At 40.0% G+C, this 24508-nt stretch overlaps 1 protein-coding gene across 3 annotated transcripts; it reads right to left on the bottom strand.

Moving 5' to 3' along the window:
- Positions 1-6928: 6928 nt before the first annotated feature.
- Positions 6929-12175, bottom strand: LOC115766926. 3 transcript variants are annotated; one of them, XM_030711010.1, is made up of 3 exons: positions 12129-12175; positions 8493-8616; positions 6931-7750 (listed from the first exon to the last, which is right to left on the bottom strand). In XM_030711010.1, the coding sequence occupies exons 2-3, from the start codon at positions 8568-8570 to the stop codon at positions 7220-7222; spliced, it is 609 nt and encodes a 202-aa protein (XP_030566870.1). In that variant the 5' UTR covers positions 8571-8616; positions 12129-12175; the 3' UTR covers positions 6931-7219. The 3 variants fall into 3 exon arrangements, with proteins under 3 accessions (XP_030566872.1, XP_030566870.1, XP_030566871.1); XM_030711011.1 differs by lacking the exon at positions 12129-12175 and adding an exon at positions 8683-8778; XM_030711012.1 differs by lacking the exons at positions 8493-8616; positions 12129-12175 and adding an exon at positions 7804-7982 and having other exon boundaries at positions 6929-7750.
- Positions 12176-24508: the final 12333 nt, after the last annotated feature.

Genomic DNA, 24508 nt, shown 5'->3' with positions numbered 1-24508 from the left:
AAGGAGTTGCCCGACTCTTCCTTCAAGCAACACCCGCCCGCAAAATGCACCCAAAAGCGGTAGCCCAGCGGAGCCTATTTGAAACCCAGGTCCGGGCTTCCGATGCTGTTCCCACTCAATTGCAGCTTAACAGACTATTTTTTGAATTTTCTAGTTTTATGGCCATTTCTTTCGTACGAGAGTTGAAATTTAAGTTTAGCATTGTTAAAAAACAAACAAGACAAACAAACAAAAAAAAATTGAAAAACTTTAAATAAAAATATTAAAAAATTAAAGACAGGTATGTATGGAATAATCAAAGACAGATGTGCGGATCTCTCATCAGTTAGCTAGCTCCATCGTGCTCAGGTTTGAGTGTTTGAGTTTTTCCTAGTGGCATTCAACCTTTGAACGGTAGAGATGGCCAACTGAAAAGCGACCTAAACTAATACGGGTTGGGGCAAGCCAAAGAAAAGATGGCTGAGAATCTAATAGAAGCCAATAAATATATCTAAAACAAATGCCATTAATAATACATCAGTTTTAGGCTGATTCTTTACCCTGTACATACTTTAAAAGAAAGGTATTTGTTATTTTTACATAGGCAGACGGAGGCATTCCGACCTAGCCTCTTTAAATATCAACTGTATCAACTGGCGATCATGGCAAGATTGACTCAGCTCTTAAATAGGGCAGGATATTACAAAAGATATTACCCGAGCCCAGGTCTAAGTTTTCTTTATATGTATTGAAATATAACAAAATGTACTCACCCAAAAACCGCACACACGCACGAAGAAATGATACCTATATGAAGAAATGAGACTTTATTATAAACACATTACTAAAAAAATAAAGTAAACAGAATGCTTGAGAGCGAGATAGTTGGAGTGCAAGCGAATAAACTAAAGTGACAGTAGCAGCAGATATAAAGATTATTAATCTAACTAACTAACTGGCAAGGCTGGCAAGTCTTATTTAAGTTTATGAGAATCGTATAGTAGGGTTTTTTTTTTAAATACAATATTTATCAAAAAGCAGCGAAGCTACACACAGACATATACGTACGTACAAACATCCTTATACCTCCTCCTACATATGATATAGGTCAAAATTTCCCACCCCATATCTCGGTCAAATCTCATCCGATTTTCACAAGATTTGTATTTTTCCTAATGGTTTTCCTACTAGAATAATCTGGCATTAAAATATGAACACCGATTTTTTAGTCGAAATTCATGTCCAAATCCTACCCCAAGATTCGTATATAGACATGGGTCAAAATTTACAACCCCCATAACTCGGTCAAATCTCATCAGATTTTCACGAGATTTGTATTTTTCTCAATGGTTTTCCTTCAAGAATAATCTAGCATTAAAATCGCAACACCGATTTTTTAGTCGAAATTCATGTCCAAATCCTACCCCAAGATTCGTATATAGACAAGGGTCAAAATTTACACCCTCTATAACTCGGTCAAATCTCATCCGATTTTCACGAGATTTCTATTTTTCTTAATGGTTTTCCTTCTAGAATAAGCTGGCATTAAAATCTGAACATCGATTTTTTAGTCGAAATTCATGTCCAAATCTTACCCCAAGATTCGTATATAGACATGGGTCAAAATTTACAACCCCCATAACTCGGTCAAATCTCATCCGATTTTCACGAGATTTCTATTTTTCTTAATGGTTTTCCTTCTAGAATAAGCTGGCATTAAAATCTGAACATCGATTTTTTAGTCGAAATTCATGTCCAAATCTTACCCCAAGATTCGTATATAGACATGGGTCAAAATTTCCAACCCCCATAACTCGGTCAAATCTCATCCGATTTTCACGATATTTGTATTTTTCTTAATGGTTTTACCTCTAGAATAAGCTGGCATTAAAATCTGAACATCGATTTTTTAGTCGAAATTCATGTCCAAATCTTACCCCAAGATTCGTATATAGACATGGGTCAAAATTTACAACCCCCATAACTCGGTCAAATCTCATCCGATTTTCACGAGATTTGTATTTTTCTTAATAGTTTTCCTTCTAAAATAATCTGGCATTAAAACCTGAACATCGATTTTTTAGTCGAAATTCATGTCCAAATCTTACCCCAAGATTCGTATATAGACATGGGTCAAAATTTACAACCTCCATAACTCGGTCAAATCTCATCCGATTTTCACGAGATTTGTATATTTCTTAATGGTTTTCCTTCTAGAATAAGCTGGCATTAAAATCTGAACATCGATTTTTTAGTCGAAATTCATGTCCAAATCTTACCCCAAGATTCGTATATAGACATGGGTCAAATCTTACAACCCCCATAACTCGGTCAAATCTCATCCGATTTTCACGAGATTTGTATTTTTCTTAATGGTTTTCTTTATAGAATAATCTGGCATTAAAATCTGAACATCGATTTTTTAGTCGAAATTCATGTATAAATCTTACCCCAAGATTCGTATATAGACATGGGTCAAAATTTCCAACCCCCATAACTCGGTCAAATCTCATCCGATTTTCACGATATTTGTATTTTTCTTAATGGTTTTACCTCTAGAATAAGCTGGCATTAAAATCTGAACATCGATTTTTTAGTCGAAATTCATGTCCAAATCTTACCCCAAGATTCGTATATAGACATGGGTCAAAATTTACAACCCCCATAACTCGGTCAAATCTCATCCGATTTTCACGAGATTTCTATTTTTCTTAATGGTTTTCCTTCTAGAATAAGCTGGCATTAAAATCTGAACATCGATTTTTTAGTCGAAATTCATGTCCAAATCTTACCCCAAGATTCGTATATAGACATGGGTCAAAATTTCCAACCCCCATAACTCGGTCAAATCTCATCCGATTTTCACGAGATTTATATTTTTCTTCATGGTTTTCTTTATAGAATAAGCTGGCATTAAAATCTGAACATCGATTTTTTAGTCGAAATTCATGTCCAAATCTTACCCCAAGATTCGTATATAGACATGGGTCAAATCTTACAACCCCCATAACTCGGTCAAATCTCATCCGATTTTCACGAGATTTGTATTTTTCTTAATGGTTTTCTTTATAGAATAATCTGGCATTAAAATCTGAACATCGATTTTTTAGTCGAAATTCATGTATAAATCTTACCCCAAGATTCGTATATAGACATGGGTCAAAATTTACAACCCCCATAACTCGGTCAAATCTCATCCGATTTTCACGAGATTTCTATTTTTCTTAATGGTTTTCCTTCTAGAATAAGCTGGCATTAAAATCTGAACATCGATTTTTTAGTCGAAATTCATGTCCAAATCTTACCCCAAGATTCGTATATAGACATGGGTCAAAATTTCCAACCCCCATAACTCGGTCAAATCTCATCCGATTTTCACGAGATTTATATTTTTCTTCATGGTTTTCTTTATAGAATAAGCTGGCATTAAAATCTGAACATCGATTTTTTAGTCGAAATTCATGTCCAAATCTTACCCCAAGATTCGTATATAGACATGGGTCAAAATTTACAACCCCCATAACTCGGTCAAATCTTATCCGATTTTCACGAGATTTGCATTTTTCTTAATGGTTTTCCTTCTAGAATAATCTGGCATTAAAATCTGAACATCGATTTTTTAGTCGAAATTCATGTCCAAATCTTACCCCAAGATTCGTATATAGACATGGGTCAAATCTTACAACCCCCATAACTCGGTCAAATCTCATCCGATTTTCACGATATTTGTATTTTTCTTAATGGGTTTCCTTCTATAATAATCTGGCATTAAAATCTGAACATCGATTTTTTAGTCGAAATTCATGTCCAAATCTTACCCCAAGATTCGTATACAGACATGGGTCAAAATGTACAACCCCCATAACTCTGTCAAATCTCATCCAATTTTCACGGGATTTGTATTTTTCTTCATGGTTTTACCTCTAGATGAATCTGGCATTAAAATCTGAACACCGATTTTTTAGTCGAAATTCATGTCCAAATCTTACCCCAAGATTCGTATATAGACATGGGTCAAATCTTACAACCCCCATAACTCGGTCAAATCTCATCCGATTTTCACGAGATTTGTATTTTTCTTAATGGGTTTCCTTCTATAATAATCTGGCATTAAAATCTGAACATCGATTTTTTAGTCGAAATTCATGTCCAAACCTTACCCCAAGATTCGTATATAGACATGGGTCAAATCTTACAACCCCCATAACTCGGTCAAATCTCATCCGATTTTCACGAGATTTGTATTTTTCTTAATGGTTTTCCTTCTAGAATAGTCTAGCATTAAAATCTGAACATCGATTTTTAAGTCGAAATTCATGTCCAAATCTTACCCCAAGATTCGTATATAGACATGGGTCAAATCTTACAACCCCCATAACTCGGTCAAATCTCATCCGATTTTCACGAGATTTGTATTTTTCTTAATGGTTTTCCGTCTAGAATAAGCTGGCATTAAAATCTGAACATCGATTTTTTAGTCGAAATTCATGTCCAAATCTTACCCCAAGATTCGTATATAGACATGAGTCAAATCTTACAACCCCCATAACTCGGTCGAATCTCATCCGATTTTCACGAGATTTGTATTTTTCTTAATGGTTTTCCGTCTAGAATAAGCTGGCATTAAAATCTGAACATCGATTTTTTAGTCGAAATTCATGTCCAAATCTTACCCCAAGATTCGTATATAGACATGGGTCAAATCTTACAACCCCCATAACTCGGTCAAATCTCATCCGATTTTCACGAGATTTGTATTTTTCTTAATGGTTTTCCTTCTAGAATAGTCTAGCATTAAAATCTGAACATCGATTTTTTAGTCGAAATTCATGTCCAAATCTTACCCCAAGATTCGTATATAGACATGGGTCAAAATTTACAACCCCCATAGCTCGGTCAAATCTCATCCGATTTTCACGAGATTTGTATTTTTCTTAATGGTTTTCCTTCTATAATAATCTGGCATTAAAATCTGAACATCGATTTTTTAGTCGAAATTCATGTCCAAATCTTACCCCAAGATTCGTATATAGACATGGGTCAAATCTTACAACCCCCATAGCTCGGTCAAATCTCATCCGATTTTCACGAGATTTGTATTTTTCTTAATGGTTTTCCTTCTATAATAATCTGGCATTAAAATCTGAACATCGATTTTTTAGTCGAAATTCATGTCCAAATCTTACCCCAAGATTCGTATATAGACATGGGTCAAATCTTACAACCCCCATAACTCGGTCAAATCTCATCCGATTTTCACGAGATTTGTATTTTTCTTAATGGATTTCCTTCTATAATAATCTGGCATTAAAATCTGAACATCGATTTTTTAGTCGAAATTCATGTCCAAATCTTACCCCAATATTCGTATATAGACATGGGTCAAAATGTACAACCCCCATAACTCGGTCAAATCTCATCCGATTTTCACGAGATTTGTATTTTTCTTAATGGTTTTCTTTATAGAATAAGCTGGCATTAAAATCTGAACATCGATTTTTTAGTCGAAATTCATGTCCAAATCTTACCCCAAGATTCGTATATAGACATGGGTCAAAATTTACAACCCCCATAACTCGGTCAAATCTCATCCGATTTTCACGAGATTTCTATTTTTCTTAATGGTTTTTCTTCTAGAATAAGCTGGCATTAAAATCTGAACATCGATTTTTTAGTCGAAATTCATGTCCAAATCTTACCCCAAGATTCGTATATAGACATGGGTCAAAATTTACAACCCCCATAACTCGGTCAAATCTCATCCGATTTTCACGAGATTTCTATTTTTCTTAATGGCTTTCCTTCTAGAATAATCTGGCATTAAAACCTGAACATCGATTTTTTAGTCGAAATTCATGTCCAAATCTTACCCCAAGGTTCGTATATAGACATGGGTCAAAATTTACAACCTCCATAACTCGGTCAAATCTCATCCGATTTTCACGAGATTTGTATATTTCTTAATGGTTTTCCTTCTAGAATAAGCAGGCATTAAAATCTGAAAATCGATTTTTTTAGTCGAAATTCATGTCCAAATCTTACCCCAAGGTTCGTATATAGACATGGGTCAAATCTTACAACCCCCATAGCTCGGTCAAATCTCATCCGATTTTCACGAGATTTGTATTTTTCTTAATGGTTTTCCTTCTAGAATAATCTGGCATTAAAATCTGAACATCGATTTTTTAGTCGAAATTCATGTCCAAATCTTACCCCAAGATTCGTATATAGACATGGGTCAAAATTTACAACCCCCATAACTCGGTCAAATCTCATCCGATTTTCACGAGATTTATATTTTTCTTAATAGTTTTCCTTCTAAAATAATCTGGCATTAAAACCTGAACATCGATTTTTTAGTCGAAATTCATGTCCAAATCTTACCCCAAGATTCGTATATAGACATGGGTCAAAATTTACAACCTCCATAACTCGGTCAAATCTCATCAGATTTTCACGAGATTTGTATTTTTCTTAATGGTTTTCCTTCTAGAATAAGCTGGCATTAAAATCTGAACATCGATTTTTTAGTCGAAATTCATGTCCAAATCTTACCCCAAGATTCGTATACAGACATGGGTCACATCTTACTCGGTCAAATCTCACCCGATTTTCACGAGATTTGTATTTTTCTTAATGGGTTTCCTTCTAGATATAGACATATATATAGACATGAGTCACAATTTCTCAAAATCTCATCCGATTTTCACTTCTGATTTATAATTATAAGTCGAAGATCCTGTGAAAACCTTACTCGTAAGGTTCATACATACATAGGTCATAGCAAGTGGTAACTACAGTAAAGGATTCAGCGTTTCGGTGACCAATCAATCAGTCAGTTATATATAGATTTTAAATATATGCTGAGGAGAAGGGCAGTGTTTCTTCTGCCTGATCATGCTCAATTAGATAACTCTTATTCATAACTTATACAGTATTACAGTAAATTTTATTTATACAATTAGTTTATATATTAATATTTATTTTAGGTAAAAAATCAATTGTTTACAGTTCGTTTACGCTTAGGCTTTGGGTAATTAGCTGTATGAGGCAACTACCTGGTGAGAGAAGTACAATAACAACAGCATCTGCGTTAGCTGGACGATAAGTAACTAGGCCAATCACAATTGACTCCGCGACTCCCGAACCCCACGAAATAATACAAATATATATAAGACACCGATACACACACACGTGCACACACATGGACACCCATGGACACACACATAGGAGGTATGTGCTATGCCTCCGTTTCCTGCTCCAGTTCGCCCGCTTGAATCTCCTCGGGTGTGCGCAGATCGATAGCGAACTTTTGCCGTGTGGGCGTTATGGCGTCGCTGGGCGTGGCATTGCCATTGTCCTGGTCATCGTCGGCGGCCTCCTTGACCACCCGCGAGTAGTCCTGAAAAGCGGCGGACAGAGCAAAGGTCAGCTTGCGCGCCATGGCCCGACTGTCGCAGACAAAAGCGTGCACTTCAAACGGATGCGGACTGGACTCATCCTTGACCACAATCATGGCAAAGACGCGCGTGTAGACCAGATCCTGTACGCCGTACGATATCGTATCTATCGGATAGCTCCAGTTGTTGATGCTCGCCTTGGGCGAGATAATTTCCAGCTGGACGCCCGTTGTCGACACCTTCAGCTCGCAGTTGGGCAGCACTTTGTTGGGCGGTAGATTCTTGGCCACGCCCACCATTAAATCAACCGGCCGGCGTGTGTACTTAATGCCCCACAGGCCACGCGCCACCTCCGAGCCAATGTATTTGACCTGCAAGCGGCAAATAAAAACTGCGTGTTACAACAAATGCTTTCAGCGGCTACTTCCGGGATCGGACGGGACGGAGACTGTCGCTTCATTTGCATCCGACCCGAACCGGATGTCAGCGCTGTCCGCAGCCAAAATGCGCATGTGACTCGGGCTGCGCCCAGCCAAGCGAGACGAGTGCGTGTCTCGCTTTGTTTTGATACACAGCACAAAAAACAAATGTTGGCTTAAATTGAAAACCATTTTGGCTTTGTTTTGATACACAGCAAAAAAATATGTTGGCTCAAATTGAAATTATTTCTGTGTTTATACACACAAAACTGGACTTAAAAAGCACAGGGGGATGGGATGGATTTGTTGAAAAAAGTTAAGAAGTAAACATCTCAAAAGGGAGTTTGAGCTAAGCCTAATTAATAGCCTAATTCCATTGTCAAAATTTCTTACATTTTTTTAAATCAAGTCAAGAAATCACATTTTTTACATTTGAAATTGAATTGATATTTGCTAAATATTTTGAACATAGTGGAATCAGGCTATAAGAGACAGCTCCCTTTTCAGTCGCAATTTTGGCTTTAGTTTTGGATCAACATTTTTTTACTGTGTATCATTGTGATGAGCGTAGATTGCGGCTGGCAATTGGAGGCTGGCGGGTTATCCAAGGGGCGCTGAACTTGCATTTAAATGGTCGCCATGAAGTTTTTCGTAAAATGTTGCGCTCTGTTTGCGCTTGGAGTACGGCACGTACCTTGAAGGTTATGGGCAAATCCTCCACATTGACTTGGCAGTCCAGATCGCTGGCGCTTGCTCCATTGCCGGCGGCCATGTTGTTCTGGTTGTTGTTGCTGCTGCTGCTGCTGTTCAAGTTTCAACTGCAATGAGAATACATTTTGTAGTCCTGCGAAAGCTTAAGTCCGATCCTTGACCCTGGCCTTTACCATATCTTCATATGGCAATCGTGGCCTTTACATGCTTCACGTTCGGCCAAGTTTTGTGCCTCAGCTGCTGCTGCTGTTGTTGCCGGCTATCAAATGCGACTGACGTCAACAGTCAGCGAGAGATTCAGAAGTTTTGTGTGTGCTGCGAACGTGTGTGTGTGTGTGTGTGAGTGTGTTTATCTGTGTGTTGTGTATACAACTGAGCGGAGGTGAGCTGCCCGTGAAAATGTAGGTGGAGGTGCTCAGCGGCCAAGTCCGTTGCTCATTGTCTGCTCGCTCTCTCTTTCTCTCCCTCTCTATGCTTATCTTTCTTTCTTTCTCTCTCTCTCTCTCTCTCTCTCTCTCTCTTTGCGCTTAGTTAAGCTCTATTACGACAACAACAAAAACGATGTACACTAGTTGTATGGGCTTTAAGTTTGACTATTTATGGGGTCGAATAAATGGAACAATGTTGCGCTGATAAGGTTTTGGGCAAAAAATCAAGAATGAAGATTGACCAAGTATCTAATTCAAAATAAATAATTAAATAATCTGGCTGTCTTCATTCGGATCTGCGAAATAGTTTTATACTCAGCCATAAAACGGGTTAAATATTTAAAATTCTCAATTTGCCAATGTTACTTTTTATTGAAGTTATTTAATACTACCCCGACATCTTCTCCTTTTTCCATAATATCGATAATTATCGTTAAATATCAATTTATATCTTGATATCTTAATAATGTTAACAACAAAATTAAACAATTGGTAGCATTATTTAGGGTCTTCAAATATTATTTAGAGGCTTCAAATAAAATTAAGGATCAGAGTACAAACATCGAAGTTATATCTCAGCAGGGTATCTACTAGTCGGTCACTGCTCGCTAGACAACTGATACTTGTTTGTTTTTCTGCTTTACAAACAAAATCAATTGTTGTCTTTGCTCTTGTTATTGTGATTAGTTGTGTGGTAGTTGTTGTTAAATATATTAAAAATGTATTATTAATACTTCCGCTCGCTGAGTGTAAGCTGTGAAAGGTGTGCAGCTGATAGCTACAGGTAGCTACAACAACAACAACAACAATATCAGCAACAATATCAGCAACAACAACCACCCATAACAAACAACAATGCAACAATTGCATGTGTACAAGTTAATGAGCTTGGAGATAAAATAAAAATTTAAATAAAAGCAAAACTGTAACGAAACGAATTTGATTGCAGTCCCAACATGACGTCACAGCTGTAGTTATGTTTAAATGTTTGAAGGGTAGCTGTCATACAGATATATATATCGCACATATATATGTATATATGTATATACAGGTGTGTGGCTTTTATCAACAGTTTTATGGCCAACGACCTGGCGGACAGCGCGGCGACTAATTGCAGCTCGGGGAATACGCATAGAAGAGTTCTCCTCAGGGTTTTTTTTTTTTGGATTGTGTAACGCTATTTACGAGCTGTTCTCTGCTTCTTCTTCTTTTAACCATTTCTATTGCCAGCCAGTAAACCGGCTGGGAACTGGCGCAACAGCGCAGCCTAGGTACACGTCTATAAATAGGTCTATTAGGTAGTCAAACTTTTTACTTTGCAGCAAATCTTTACAGAGTACAGTGAAAGCTCGGTTGACGAACAGCTGGGCGAAGGTGAATAACGGTTGCAAAATGCTCTTCAATTCGTTTCGCGATAAACAATATATGCAATAAAACCTTTTCAAGTCGAGTTGACTTAAAGGAAACTTGAAAATTGGGATTATTTTAAACCGAAGTAGAAATGTCTTTAGATTTCTGTCAGTGTACCTTCAGATCTTTAATCTTTAATCCAAGCAAAAGACTACGAAAGAAAGTTTAATGCTAATTCGCTTTAAAGAGTATTTACTGTGCACCCAGCACCCGCACCGCACCCCTCCCCCCTCTTCGATGTAATTTAAGGCGCGCACAAAAATGAATTTATTTCCGATTTGTATTCGTAATAATTTCTATGTTATTTGATGGGGCTGTTTTTATTGTTGTTGTTGTTATTGTTACTGTTGATTTTGTTTTTCTTGTTGTTGTTGTTGTTGTTGCTGCCGCTGCGCTTGGATTCCGCAAGCCGAATGTTTGCTTTTTATGTTTATATTTCGCGCCGCTGGCCGCATCGGACTCTAAACCGATTGATTGCCCCGCTTATAGACACACATATACCTCTGTAATTAAGCATTATATACACACACATATTTGTATATATATATACGCATGACAAAAATAACAACAACAACAACAACAACAACAACAACATGCCATAATCTAATTTATATAATTTGCCACTGGCACATTTCTGTTTAAACGTCTGTCAGAGCGGAAGCTGCTCATATGAGCATATCTCCTATTACATTTAAGTATATATGATGTGCATACAGTAAAAGCTCAGTTTGATGAACAACAAACAGTTCCTGTTTGGCTGAGAACTCAAGAAGGTGGGCGTGGAAAATAACCTCAATATTAAAGTAGATAATTGAAAGCGTGCCCCCCTCCGTATCGAGAGATACATCAATCTTTTGCAGAGATAAAGAACAGTAAAAGCGTTCGACCTAGAGAAAAGGAAGAGGTTTCACTGTTCACTTAGGAAGATAATCTAGATATTATTTTCATGTTAACAATGCTTCCCAATTAGATAATTTCAAGCGCGAAGCTTGAGTTCCAGCCACTCTGAAGAGAAGAAGCTATTTTAAGTACAAATAAAGAAGAGACTTTCATAATAAAAGCCTGGCTCTATAGCAAAGGGAACAGGGGAGCTGCTTGCTTAAGGAGGTTCCTGCTGTCCTTCAAAAGAGGTTTCACTGTACCATGCTGCGCATAGATCAACAAGCTAAACAAAAGAGCAAGCGAATAATCCACTTAGAAGATAGTCTTGCTATTATTTTCTTATTGACAATGCGTCTCAAATAGATAATGCTGTCCTTTAACAGAGGTTTTACTGTACTAGAACAAGAGCAAGTGAATAATTCACTTAGATATCTTCTAGAGAGAAAAAACTAAGCGAGCTGTTCTTTGGATAAGTATTAACTTCAGCTTAGGCTTATTTTGTGCGTGTTAATGATATCCACATTATGTCCAGCCCAATGTTGTTGTCATTTCTTGTGAATGCACACTGTGTGAATGAATATTTACATCTCGATGCAGGTGACTAATGCGTTTCTCCCGGCCAAATTGAACTGTCTTAACAAATATGGCTGTTATCACAAACATCGCGTTTCTGGGCTATCTTATCATAGGCACACACACACACACACGCACACGTACACACACACAGCTACTGGCGCATTGCTTATATTTTCCTTTATTGTTATTTGAGCACTTTTTGTTTGTTTTTCTTTTTTTTCAGTTCTAATTTCGCTTATGCTGCATATTAAATAACTAACAATATTATTTAGTTATTTATCTATTTGCAAGCCCCCCCCCTCCAAAAAAAAAGTTGCTGTTACCGTTACTTATCGCAGTGCGCTGCGTTCACCTGTTTCGTATGCGGCCGATCGCGCGACTGAAACGGGCAAACGATAAAAACCTTTTTGCAGGTGATACACAGAGCACGCCCTCTAGCGGCTGCGTGGCGTACTATTGTGTTGAATCGGTTTTCATAGCACGCGGTTGGTCGCAATTTGGAGAGTTTTCGCTATACTTTTAGGCGTAAGCTAAAAACAGTTAGGCGCTATAAAACTGCTATAACTTGCGTGCTATAAGGATGCCAAGTTTCAGTTGCGCCTTGGTTTGTATCTATGCTATTTGGTTTTATGGCAGCTGCCTTAAATTGTGCTACATCAAAATTGTCTTAGCTGATACAAAAAGCGTAAATTGTTTGTGCTGTTTACAGGGTAAATATAAGGAATTTTACACTAGCAGAGGGTACTTTCACTTTTTTCACGAAATATGTAACGCTCATAGGGAGAGGCTCTAAGCTATATATATATATATTTATGATCAGTTTGAACAGAAGATTCTACCAAGTCTTTCTTTGCAAAGAAGACGTTGATTCTTTAGTTGAAACTTTGCAAAGATTTGTTTCCCGCATCTGATATATCCTAACCTGACTTTCATTATAAGAGCCTTATTATATTCCTGCCAAATTATTTATTATTTATTAACATCGAACTAGCATATCAAAAATCGTTCGTATAAATTTCTTTAACTAATATGACGAGTATCTCATCTTCTTCTAATCTCTATTCTCTCAATTTCTCTGCCAATACTTCATTTTTTTGGCCCACATTCAATGTGCGCCTTTGCCAATTAATTTCCAAAAGCATCCGTATAAGTGCAGCTTGCACCTGACTACCTGGCCCACTTGCCCCCCTTCCACAGTATTGCCGCCCACAACACCTTAAACAATAATAAATAATCAGGAACTGAAGCGTTTTTTGGGCAGCCAAAAACCATTTGACATTGGCCACAAGTGAGCTCAAAGTTGTCCCCTTTAGACGCCACCGCCTCGCACGTTCCGCTACTTTCAAGCCCTGCCCAAGTGTTGAGTGTGATTAATGAAATGGCCCCCAGTCGGTGCCGAAGGAGGGTAGAGGGAGAGGGGGGGGGCTTGTTTTGGGGTTAAATAGAGTTCAGGTCGAAAGTGTAGTTGATTTTGGTTTGCCTGGTTTGGCGCTACACTTGATTAATTTCACTGCATGGCATATAATTAATTTGGTATTAACATAGGTTGAGGGGATGGGGGTTTTACACCTGCTGGGGCTAGCCCCGACTGGGAAAGTCATTAGCTAAATTGTTGAAAATTTCACGGCGACAGGTGTTGTCACAACGTGTGTGAGCTGGGTTTTTGGCCAGCCGCTGGCAGCTTAGCGCGACACACGCTGGCATGTTGGGGCAGGCGCTTCGCAACGCTTGAATGCCGCCTTGAGGCAGAGCCAGAGGCCCACGGCACACAGTGGGTCATTTAAATTCATAACAAAACAAAGCATAAAGCTGCCAAAAAGGCGGCCGTTAATTGACCACAAAAGTGGCCACAGAGCGAGACAGCGACAGAGTTTACCCTGTATTTTTATTGCGACGTTTTCTGTGGTCGCCAAAACGTGGCTTAATGGCATGGACCCGGCCCGGAGACGGGCGACGCTTCCGTCAAACAGACACCGCCGTGTGACATTGAAATCCTTTCACCAGATACAACAATGCTTGGCACTTTCGGCCTGGCCCAGAAAACGGGCCAGCCAGGTACACAAACATGGACAATAGTTGAGAGCTGCTCATCTGCCCCGCCCACAGAGGACATGAGGCTGAGTACTTGCGCAAAGCGAATGTTATTGCCAGCCGCACCCCCACTCCCACTTGCCCCCCTCCCCCCTGCTGCGCATCGTTAGCGCCAGCTGCTGCCCCAAACCCAATTGAGTAATGCTCCTCCTGCAGCTCCTCTTCCCCTTCTCCGTTTCCCCTCCTCCTTCATTGTGATCAACAACACAGCCATTTAATTAATAAAACAGACTCTTTTCTTGTTCTAGAAAAGCTCATCGGGCTGTGGAACAGCTTCACAGTGAAATTCGCTTAGCAAGGTCAAGGATGCGTCTTTGAAGCTAACCAAACGCACTTTTTCTGAAATTTTAACATTTTCTTGTGCAAAATGTTTTGCCAAAAATGTAATTCGTTTTCAATTTGTACCTGTTTGAAATTTTATGAAATTCCACAATTAAACTCAACATTTAAACAATTTGGTCTTAAGGCCAAAAGTTGACTTAAAGTCGGGGCAGCTGCGAAGGCATAGAAGGAGTTGCTTGCGAGCTCATAAATTATATATATTTGCTATATTTTTTTCTATCGAAGCTTTATTTCGTGTAAAAACAATTTTTTTTGTTTCCTTCAGATACCTCAAACAAACTAGGCAATTAAGAGGTCCTCCCTGCTTTATACGAATGCGCCAAGTCTTAAAAACATCGGACTACGATATCATATAGGCCAAATTTCCCAATCCCATAACTCGGTCAAATTTCATCAGATTTTCACGAGGTTTGGCTTTTTGTACACGGTTTTCTATATAGATTAATCCTGCATTCACACATGACTACGTAAATTTTATAAATATCCTATATAGACGTAGGCCAAACTTTCCCACCCCGATATCTTGGTCAGATCTTATCCGATTTTTATGAAGTTTGGCTTTTTGTTCATGGTTTTTCCTCTAGATTAATCTGGCATTCAAATCTGACTAGGTAAATTTTAGTCGAAATTCATGTCAAAATAGTACTCTTAAATATCCTATATAGACCTCGGGCAAGGCCGGGGTATACTCGTTAGTATGTATATAAGTATGTAAACTGTGCTTGCGAGGCATTTGTAAGCTTTGAAGGACAAATAGATATGTCTCCATGGATGAGCTTACGCGTGCAACTGCTCTCGGCCACAACTATGGAAGAGGAATCACAGCAAAGAACAAAACAAATCCGTATCAGAATCACATAAGCTTACACAACACACTCGCACACTTAATAATTTATCAGGCTGCCCGCGGCAGAGGCCGTGGAGCAGCAGCGGCATCCATCTCCATCTCCGGGTGTGGCCTGCGATGACGGATGAGCCGACGATTGGCGCTGTTGATGTGCCGCTGATAGGCGTTGGCGCTCATAAATCAAAAGCCATTGCCATAGCCAGAAATGGCCAGGGCGCGAGTCCGCGCTGAATCTGAACCGAATCCTCCAGCTGCCGGCGCCAGGCGTCCCACTCAGCCGTGCCAATGACAGCAAATGTTTGCGAATTTTATGCGAATTACGCCTAATTAGCATTTTTGCAATGCAAACCCTTTGGCCCCGGTCTCCGAGCTGTAGTCGCTTCTGGCTGCCCGATTTTGTGGGCGATTGCATATGCAAAGCATGGTGAAGGAGGACGCTCCGACTGGGCTCCGACTCTGTCGCTGGCCCTGGCATATGCCCTCGCGCCTACAAAAATGCATTGGGGAGCGCGTCGCATTGCGTCTGGGGGACAACGCCGGGCATCGAAAACTGTTGATTCTGTTTGCTGTCGTCGTCGTCGTCGGAGCCAATAAAATTATGCGAAATCGGAATGTGTTCGACCGAGTGCAGCAAATTGTATTTGCAACTGAGGCACGCAACGGCACATGGCTGCGGCATGGAGGAGGAGTAGCTGGAGTGGAAAGGGGCGGGGGAGGTTGGCTACATGACCCACAGGTCAATTGTTACATTAGGTTTGCCCCAGCCCCACGCGACACGGAGCCCAACAAATGCAATGTGGCTGTGCGTGCTCTTCTTCTTGCTCTGGCATTTTTTGCGACCCTATGAACTGGGGTATATTGGCTGAGAGGAAGGGTTTGACCCTATAGTGAAGATTAAACTAATGTATAAATTATCTAGGGTCCATTAAGACAATTGCTCCCTGACTGCTCTGTGCTTACGAAGTGGAATAAGAAATTGGCATAAAAAAAGTCACAAAATTAAGAAATTCTCATAGTTTAACCAGGTTTCTAGGGTGCACAGGTTGTCACGTTACGAATGAACTATTATACCCTGTATAATAGTAGTAATAGTAGTAATAGTTGTTAGTGAGGGTCCGCGAGATTTGTATATTAGGCTTAAGAAGGCAGAAGACGTCATTTATACAGTTTCAACAATTTTAATATACACACAGATTTCAATGCCTACCAAATCCAAAATGTTTGAGAGTAAAATAGTTTACTCTAAAAGGCTTAAGGCTACAAATTGTAGAATGATCGGAGATAAACTCCAGAGTCATATGAGAATAAAGTAGTCCCCTCCATAAGGCCGAGGTAGGGGGAAGGTAAGAAGCTTTCCTCGTGGATAAATGTGTGTGCTTGTAAATAAGTAAGTTCCCTCTGTCTATCTGAGTGTGTTCCACCAGCTGGTAGAGCATCCCTCCATCGGACACTATCGTCTAGCATATTCTATTTGATTCCTTTTAGTTTTGTGCGGTTTCACTTGACGCACCGAATGAGACTCAGTTGCATTTGGCAACGGTCTGGGACGTGCTTGGGGATTTGGCTCGGCGCAACAGTTGTATATTTGCCGGCCGCTCGCTAATTGCTGCTGGAGCCGTAGTCGCGTAGTTGGAGTCGGAGCTGGAGTAGGTTCCAGCGGGCATATCAAAGGCTGCAATTTGGCATTCAGCTGGGAATGGAGCTGCCTGCCTTTATCTGGCTTTGGCTCTGGCTCGGGCTCGGGCTTTTTCTGTGGCTGCTTTGGTTTCCAGCCGAGCGTGGCTTCTATTAATGATTAATTAAAAAAGTGCATGCTGCGACTGAGGGGGATATGCATTGGGTAGTCCATGACATATGTGGCATTTAATTGGGCAAACAAAACAGTGGCCCCTGCCGGCATTTACCAGGCAGTAGGGGGCAGGGAGAGAGGCTCTGAGAGAGAGGAAGACAGAGAGAGAGAGAGAGAGAGAGACGTTTTCCAATGTCACATATTTGGCGCCTTCCATGGGCAGAACCAGTTGCGCCCAGTTGCGAAACGAACGGAAATGGAACATAGTCGCTCTTAAGAGCTCACAATGCTCTTTGGCCGTATCCCAGGTCCGGGTGCCCACCGGGTGCCAGCCCCGCGCCAGCCGAGCAAAAGCAACTCCGACTGCGATTGCGAGTGCGGTGCCGAGACAAATTTTGGGGCCAAGTTGCCCCAACTTGCGGCATTGCGCTGCGTGGCACAGAATCAGTCGTCAGTGTGTCTTAAGCGGATTTGGTCGACACGTGTGTGTGAGTGTGTGTGGCAACTTCTTCTTCTTCTTATGCCTGCTGAACGTAATCGGAGTCCTGTGGCATCCTCTGGCAGCCAACATTTCGCGTGAATTTAACGCTTGGCCTAGGTCACGTATCGCACGTGCTGGACCCTCACGCCAAGACTCACGCTGCTCACGCTGCTCACGACACGGTTTTTTGATCTGTGTGTGCGACTGTGTGTGTGTGCGTGTTGACTTTCGATTTGCTTGATAAAAGCGCAGCATTCTTTTTGGCAGATCCACACGCTTATGCGAGTGTGCGTGCGTGTGTGTGTTTCACTTCGGTCGATATTTGCATAAATTAAAATTAAAAAAAAAGAATATACAAAAGAGAGCGCGTAAAAAAACCACACAGAAAAAACACTCGGAGTCTGCTTAATGAGTTTTTAATACGCTTGCACGTTTCCGTGTGTGTTTGTGTGTGTGTGTGTGTGTAGCTGAGTGTGTGGCTGTGTGTGTGTGTGTGCAGCTGTGTGCGTGTATGTGGCACACGGAACTAAAAGTCATTGTCACTGGATTTGTGCCTGACGTCCCTGCTAATTTATTGAGCCCCAGCAACAGACTTTCGAACGTGGCCAAAGTGAGAAAAACTAATTCAAAGTGAACTTCAGCCAAAGGCAAAAAAAGCAACGAAAAAAAGTTCTGGTAAGTGACCGAAAAAAATGTGTTGTGGCTGCCAAAATGGACCAGAGTCGAGTGTACTTAAGCGAAATTTAGATAAAACAAAAATTAGGTATTTTGCAATCAAGTCAAGCACAAGCCACGGGCGTAATTTCCTAAAATAAGAGCAAGTCTTTTTGCAAGCACAGTTTTTATGAGCCCAAAGTTCTTAAATACAAGATACAAATTCGGTACTCAAGTTGAGAGGTTTTCCATTTGCAGAAAAAACATTTTAAGCTGGCAAATTAAGGCAATAGCTAAACAACATTTTTGTTTTGCTGCCATGATTCATAACCTATTTAAGAATATTCAAGCACAAAATGTGGACAAAATTGTAAGGCACAAAAAGGTAAGAATTTACTTCGATGCCATGCTAGTTAATTAGGCGCATTTTATTATTGCTTAATATATTATTTATATTGCAATTTACTGCGCATAATGTGCAGTTGTTTGTGTGCTGCGAAGCAATTATTATTATTTTCAATTTGACGTTCTATATCAAATATTCAAAAGAGCCCATAAGCCTGTATACAAAGGTACTCATGAGCAGACTCTGTCAAATGTGATATATAAATAAATATATATTTATATATAATTTAAGTCTAGCGTTTACTGCCAATCGATTAAGGCCGCAGGCTTTTACTGCAAATATTTGCAAAATTTCCATCGAGCTGGAAATTGCGTACAAACAAATTTTGTCTTTTGATGTGCCACACAAAAATGCATTCGTAATTATTGAAATTCCGAATGTTGGCCCGGACTTAACGTTAATTACTAGTCACAGGTAAATAGCACAGCACTTGAAATGGAATTATTAATGCAAATGATTAGTTTACTTGTCAGACTTGACAGACAAACAGGCGGACAGAGCTGCAGACAGAGACCAATAGATACAAAAGTATCTGCAAGATGCACACACTATGCATAATTACATATGCAAACAATGCGATTTGGCAGCTGCTGTATCTTATTAGACAGAATTGTAATTGAAATTTTAATTTTAATTAGAGGCTGCAAACATCGAATGTCAATTAAATTGGTATTAAATAACAACGAATGCAAAATATATTTAATTTTTAATGCCCCAGTTCGACAACAAACGATTTCAATTAATTTCACGTATTTGCATGCACATATTTATCTAAAACAAGAGCCTAGATAAATATGTAATATGTGATATGCGGAAAAAATCGCATAATTTACGAAATCAAAAATTAATTCAAATTGTAATTAATTTGTTGCACTCGCAGTCGCAGTCGCCGTCGCAGTATTCATTACAACATTTTTTGGCAATTATAACGGGCAACAAATTTAATGGAAAATCAAAACAAATAGAAGGACAGCAACAAGAAAAAAACATATTTGATGTTGGATTTGCATTTGGTAAATGCGATTAAGCAAATATGTCAAAAGCATTTCAGCTATTCAATATTTAAGTTAATTTTAATGTTATTTGCTTAATGGCTTTTTTATGTGCGCCGGCAAATGCGGCGTATGCGTGATGTGGCCTTTCAAATGTGGCACAGCGGCGTCTTTTTAGCCATATCCGATGCTCGACGGGCATTTCACATGCAATTTGCATGGACAGCAACAACAACAACAATAAGAACAACAACAACTCATTGCATGCAATTAAAAATAATTATTATCAATTTACGAGGACAACAATTTTCAATTTAAGTTTTATTTTATTTATTAAAAGCGCTCAATGCATTTGCTGTTGTTCTCTTTTTTTTTTTCCTCTTTTATGTGACACTTGTCATCTGTGTATGTGTATGCTGCATGACTCTAATATCGGGCGTTCGGTCAACTTCACTTTGAGCTGTCTTCCTGGCGAATTGATTTTTATTGCAGCACAGCTTCCGTTGTGCTCGAGGCAAGCATAACTGGGAGCCAAAGCCGAGCAGGAGATTGAGACACAGAGTGCAGGAGAAGCCGCATCAATTGTTGTGGCAGGAAGTTGGCGACCAGTCGCACATCAATTGTTGCAGCAGCCAAATGCAACGAATGCCAATGCGAATAATGCCAAAGCATAAAAGTCAGCTCGAACTATCGAACTATCCCATCTGTATATAACTATGCATAGCAATTAAAACTGCCACATGGTCAGGCATTGATTGCCGATGCTGACGTGTGGCCCGCCAACTTTTAACGCCCTTTCATTTTGGCTGCACTTTTTTGCCATTTTATTTATTTTATTTGATTTTTGTGCACATACTCTGCTGCAAGTCGGCAACAATAGCTGGGCCAGCTGTCAGGCAAAATGTTTGAGAGGAACTAGCACATTTTTAGATATCACAGCCTAAATACCTTCACACACTAGCGTGGGATTCGAACCAGCAAACAACTGGCACCTAACTATCAAATACTTTTCCAGGCAAAGTTTGACATTTGCCGCAATTTTCTAGATGTAGTTGGGTTTGCTTTACTTAACAAACACTTTTTAAGGGTATTCAAAGTTCGGTATTGGGTAATTTAAAAAAACATTTTTTACCTGTTTGTCATGCATTTTGTGGCTGGCTGCAAAAATCCGTTGAATTTCAATTAAAATGACGCTGCAGTCAAAAGCGATGAAGATAACAGGCTTTGTTTTTCAGCTCATTGTCAGCTGGGAGCCCTTTACAGGGTATCTATGCGCAGAGAAAAGTGACTATTCTAAGTTTGAAGCGGGTTTGAATTAAAGATGGTTTGTCAAAACTGAAATTGTCGGCCTATAAGAGGAAAAAGTTTGGTTGAAGCATAATTGAAGTATGGAAGAATCTTAATGAAGGTACACGATTCCTTAGATGAAAAACTGCAGAGTCTTCTATTTAAGAGTCTTGGTGCTAAGAAAATGTTAAAGAATTAAGAACTTCGTGCTTCGTTTAAAATATTTCCAGGTTGACAAGGATTGTGCTTGAGTTGACTACAAAGTTCCTGCGTGATTTTTTTTCCTTAAATTTTTTAGATGGGTTTCGACTTTGAAACGAAGCTCGATCACAATTCTAATACTTAAGTTATATTCAAGTCTATTTGTGTATTTTATAATGTGTATTTTATAGCTGGTGGAAATATCAGCAAAGTGAATCCTTCTCGGTCTGCCACACTTATCCCCCCTTTGCTAAGAGTTTTATAATCATAAGGGCTGCACTTTAAAAGGCTCCACTAAGAGTTCTCTCAGAGCTATTCATTCTGTAACCCAGCTAAGTTGTCAGAGTATTCTAAAACAATATCCAATTGCTCACACTTTTGTTCAACAGCTCCATTAGCAACTTAATAACATGGTAAACAGTTGGGCATTCAGCTATTGTCAATTGTGAAAAACAAAGAATGAAAAAAAAAGAAAAGTCAAGCGGAATAGGTAAAGCCTGGCCGGGACGCAGCTCGGCTGGGCGGGATCTGGACCTGGCTACTTTTAATTGAGTTTTGAACGCAAATAAAATGCGTGTGAAAGGCGAAAAAGCGAAAATTAATGCGCTCGGTTGGCTTTTCCCCCGACTTTTCCGGCGCCCTTGGCCGTGTCAAGTGTGTGGCTGTGTGTGTGTGAGTGAGACTTTGGCTTGTGATTGTGTCCCTTATTCGGTTGTGTCTGTGAGCTGTGAAAATATTTAAAATTCATTGGCTCTGCTTCAGCCTTACATTTGACTTGTTTGTGTGTGTGGCAGAGGCTTGGAGCTTACACCGGCTGCAGTGCCACATCCTTATGCAAATCGCATTTTAATAAACTTGCGTTGCGTCAATTTTCATTTACAGTTGGTCCGTTGGGAACTGCCGCCCCGCCCCCTCTCACACACCCTTCGAGCAACCAACATTCCCCTGCAACAGGGAAAAAACAATACCGAAAAAAAAGTCCTAATTAAATTTGAATTAACTTTAAGCATTTGGGCTTTGTTAGCTTTGCTTTTCAATCTCTGTATACCCTGCACGAAACTGTCGCACAATGGGGTAGCTTAAATATTTAATTTATGCGGCTGCACAGGGTATATTAAAGTCGAGCGAGCGCTTGCTTTTGTGTATTTTTTTTTTCCTTATTTCCTGTTGTGCATGTGACTTTTCATTTTTCGTTTATTTATTTATTTTTCGCTTTTGTTCGCCCTTTTGATGGCTCATTAAACTGTGAAATTTAATTTCTACGTACTTACACATGGCCATAAAAATTGTAAGCTACGAAATTGAATTGAATTTAATATTAGTTGCCTAATGGCACACACATGCTTTAAGCCCACGACTCCCAGCTGGGAATAGGCTAAGGTCTCGGAGACCCGCTCAATAAATATGCAAAGCGAATACGAATGTATTTGGCGGCGGGAGATAAAATGACATGGCCTCGAAATCAAGGCTAAACGCGTTAAGTGATATTTAAAGTACATTTAACAGCGGCAACCTGCCTGCCACGCCCACACCCACGCCCACGCCCACGGCCCAAATGTCTTTGGCTTTGTTGCTGGCATATTCTTTCGGGGGGAGACGTTGTCTAAATTTTTGCTGCGTGCCTTTGTCAGGGGATCACAGAGAAATGCCAGGATAACACAAAGCGGAAAAGGAAGCGGCGAGCACGTGTGTATTGACAAATGAGCTGGCAGTAGGCAGCAAAGGGAGCCACAATAGCACACATAAGTATATGCACAGATATATACCTACATAAATATATGCCTGTTATTGCCTTGCCGATTGTTGTCTGTTTGGGCTGTTTGTCTCTAGGTGCTAACCTTTAGCTGTTGATAGATGACCTTAGGGGGATAAACTCTGAACGAGTTGCCCGGGAATGTGGCTTTGGCGCGACAAATGTGCTGCAATTTGCTTTGACTCGTCACATGTATTTTCTTCAAGCTCGTCGGGCGTCAAATGATTAACGGCTGCAATGGGTTAAGCTAAATGTTGCAGTCTGTCATACAGACAGAAAAAGGTTTCTTCAAATGTTCAAATTCTTTTTAACTCAATGCTAAATTAATAGGCAAGTCTTATAGCTAAGTTAGCTTAACTTTAATTGCCAAAACTTCTTCAAATGCACTCCAAGATTTTTACTGCCTGCAGCTTGTCAGTCTTGGCTCAAAGCTGTTTAATGTTGCGCATACGCAGCGTGTGCCGGGCAAAGGCCGGCGGCTATAAATTAGCTGGCAAATACTTTGATTACATAATCAGCACACACACACACACACACACACAGGGCTAAACGGGTTGGCAGCAGATGAAGCGAAACGAGCGCTTAAACGAGCTTTAAGTGTGCCCCTGAGTCAGCACGCACTCGGGGGAGGGGCGAAGAGGGTGGGGCAAAGGGCAACTGCAACTGCAGCGAGTAGCAAATTTAATTGAAATTGAAAGCACTTTAGTGTCGCTCGCCTTGGCCTGGCTTGGGCCGAGTTGGATGCTGCTGCTGCTCGTTGCATGCAACTAATTTGTGCCACTAATGAATTTATTTGCCACTTGTATGCTGGCAGCGTGGGCGTGTGATAAAAACGTACAGCGAGTGTGCAAAAGGGCGCAAGCTGTGTGGAATAAAGCAAAATAAATGAAACTAATATAAAAATGGCGCAGTGTGGGCGAGAGGGTGAAGAGAGAGAGAGGGGCCGTGTGTTTGTGACATTTTACAGCAAAGAAAGGCGCCTGGAAGGCTTCAACTTGCAACGGCAGCAGCAGCTGCAAAAGCAAACGAAATCGTTTGAGAATTAATTTTTCCATTTCAGAAGCAAAAGGAATGCGCGCGTCGCGCTCTTGTCCCGGGCTGAGCTCTCACTTCCGCCGCCCGCCGCTCGCCTCCGCCTGCAGCTGCTGCAGCTCGTGTCGAATTACAATTTATTGGCTGCTAAGTGCCAGCGCCTTGGCAGTTTTCACTTACCTCACACCGATGCGGGGTCATTAGCAGTGCGTCATCAGCTTTGGCCACGCAACGAACAAATCATCCAGATAAATAGGCTGCCGGGCAAAAGGCTAGCCCGGAGAGCCTGGCTTACTAATTAACTCATATTATGGCTCAATCGATGTTCAAATAATTGAAAGAAAGCATTTTAATCTGTTTCAAGTGGGGGTTAATGTTAAAAAGGTGAAACTGAGCACGAAGTTCAGAGATCGAAGCCACGTAAAGACGCGATAGGAAAAGATGTTTTTCCATAGACGCTTGGGTCAATTTCAAAGACTTTGCAAAAGCCTTAAGTTGGTGAGGATTTCATAAAATATTCGTATACTATATTTATATATGTATAATTCCATATTCAGTATTCATTTGACGATAAAGGAAAGGACGTTTTTTCTTTTAGACATAGACGCTTGGGTCAACTAAAAAGACTTTGCATGAGCCTCAAGTTGGTGGTTTAATACATGCATAAATCTATATTCCGTATGCATTTAACTCGGTCGACATCGGGCTATTTCCCTTAGCTTCAAATATAATTTAAAAATCTTTCAAATAGAGTATTTAACATTCAACATACGTTAAAGTGTCGCCGTGGAAAGCTGCTGACAGCTACTGAAAATTCTTAACGACTGC

Source organism: Drosophila novamexicana, unplaced genomic scaffold (assembly GCF_003285875.2).
Source record: "Drosophila novamexicana strain 15010-1031.04,08,12 unplaced genomic scaffold, DnovRS2.1 tig00001292-arrow-arrow-pilon, whole genome shotgun sequence".
Taxonomy (NCBI): Eukaryota; Metazoa; Arthropoda; class Insecta; order Diptera; family Drosophilidae; genus Drosophila; species Drosophila novamexicana.
The sequence above is the reverse complement of the archived record's forward strand: the minus strand, read 5'-3'. Positions and strand labels throughout refer to the sequence as shown.

Coding starts and splice junctions, on each gene's coding strand:
- LOC115766926 (XM_030711010.1), bottom strand. CDS start 8,570: ATGGCCGCCGGCAATGGAGCAAGCGCCAGCGATCTGGACTGCCAAGTC. Junction 7,751..8,492: donor ATTTGCCCATAACCTTCAAG/GTACGTGCCGTA, acceptor TGCCGCTTGCAG/GTCAAATACATTGGCTCGGA.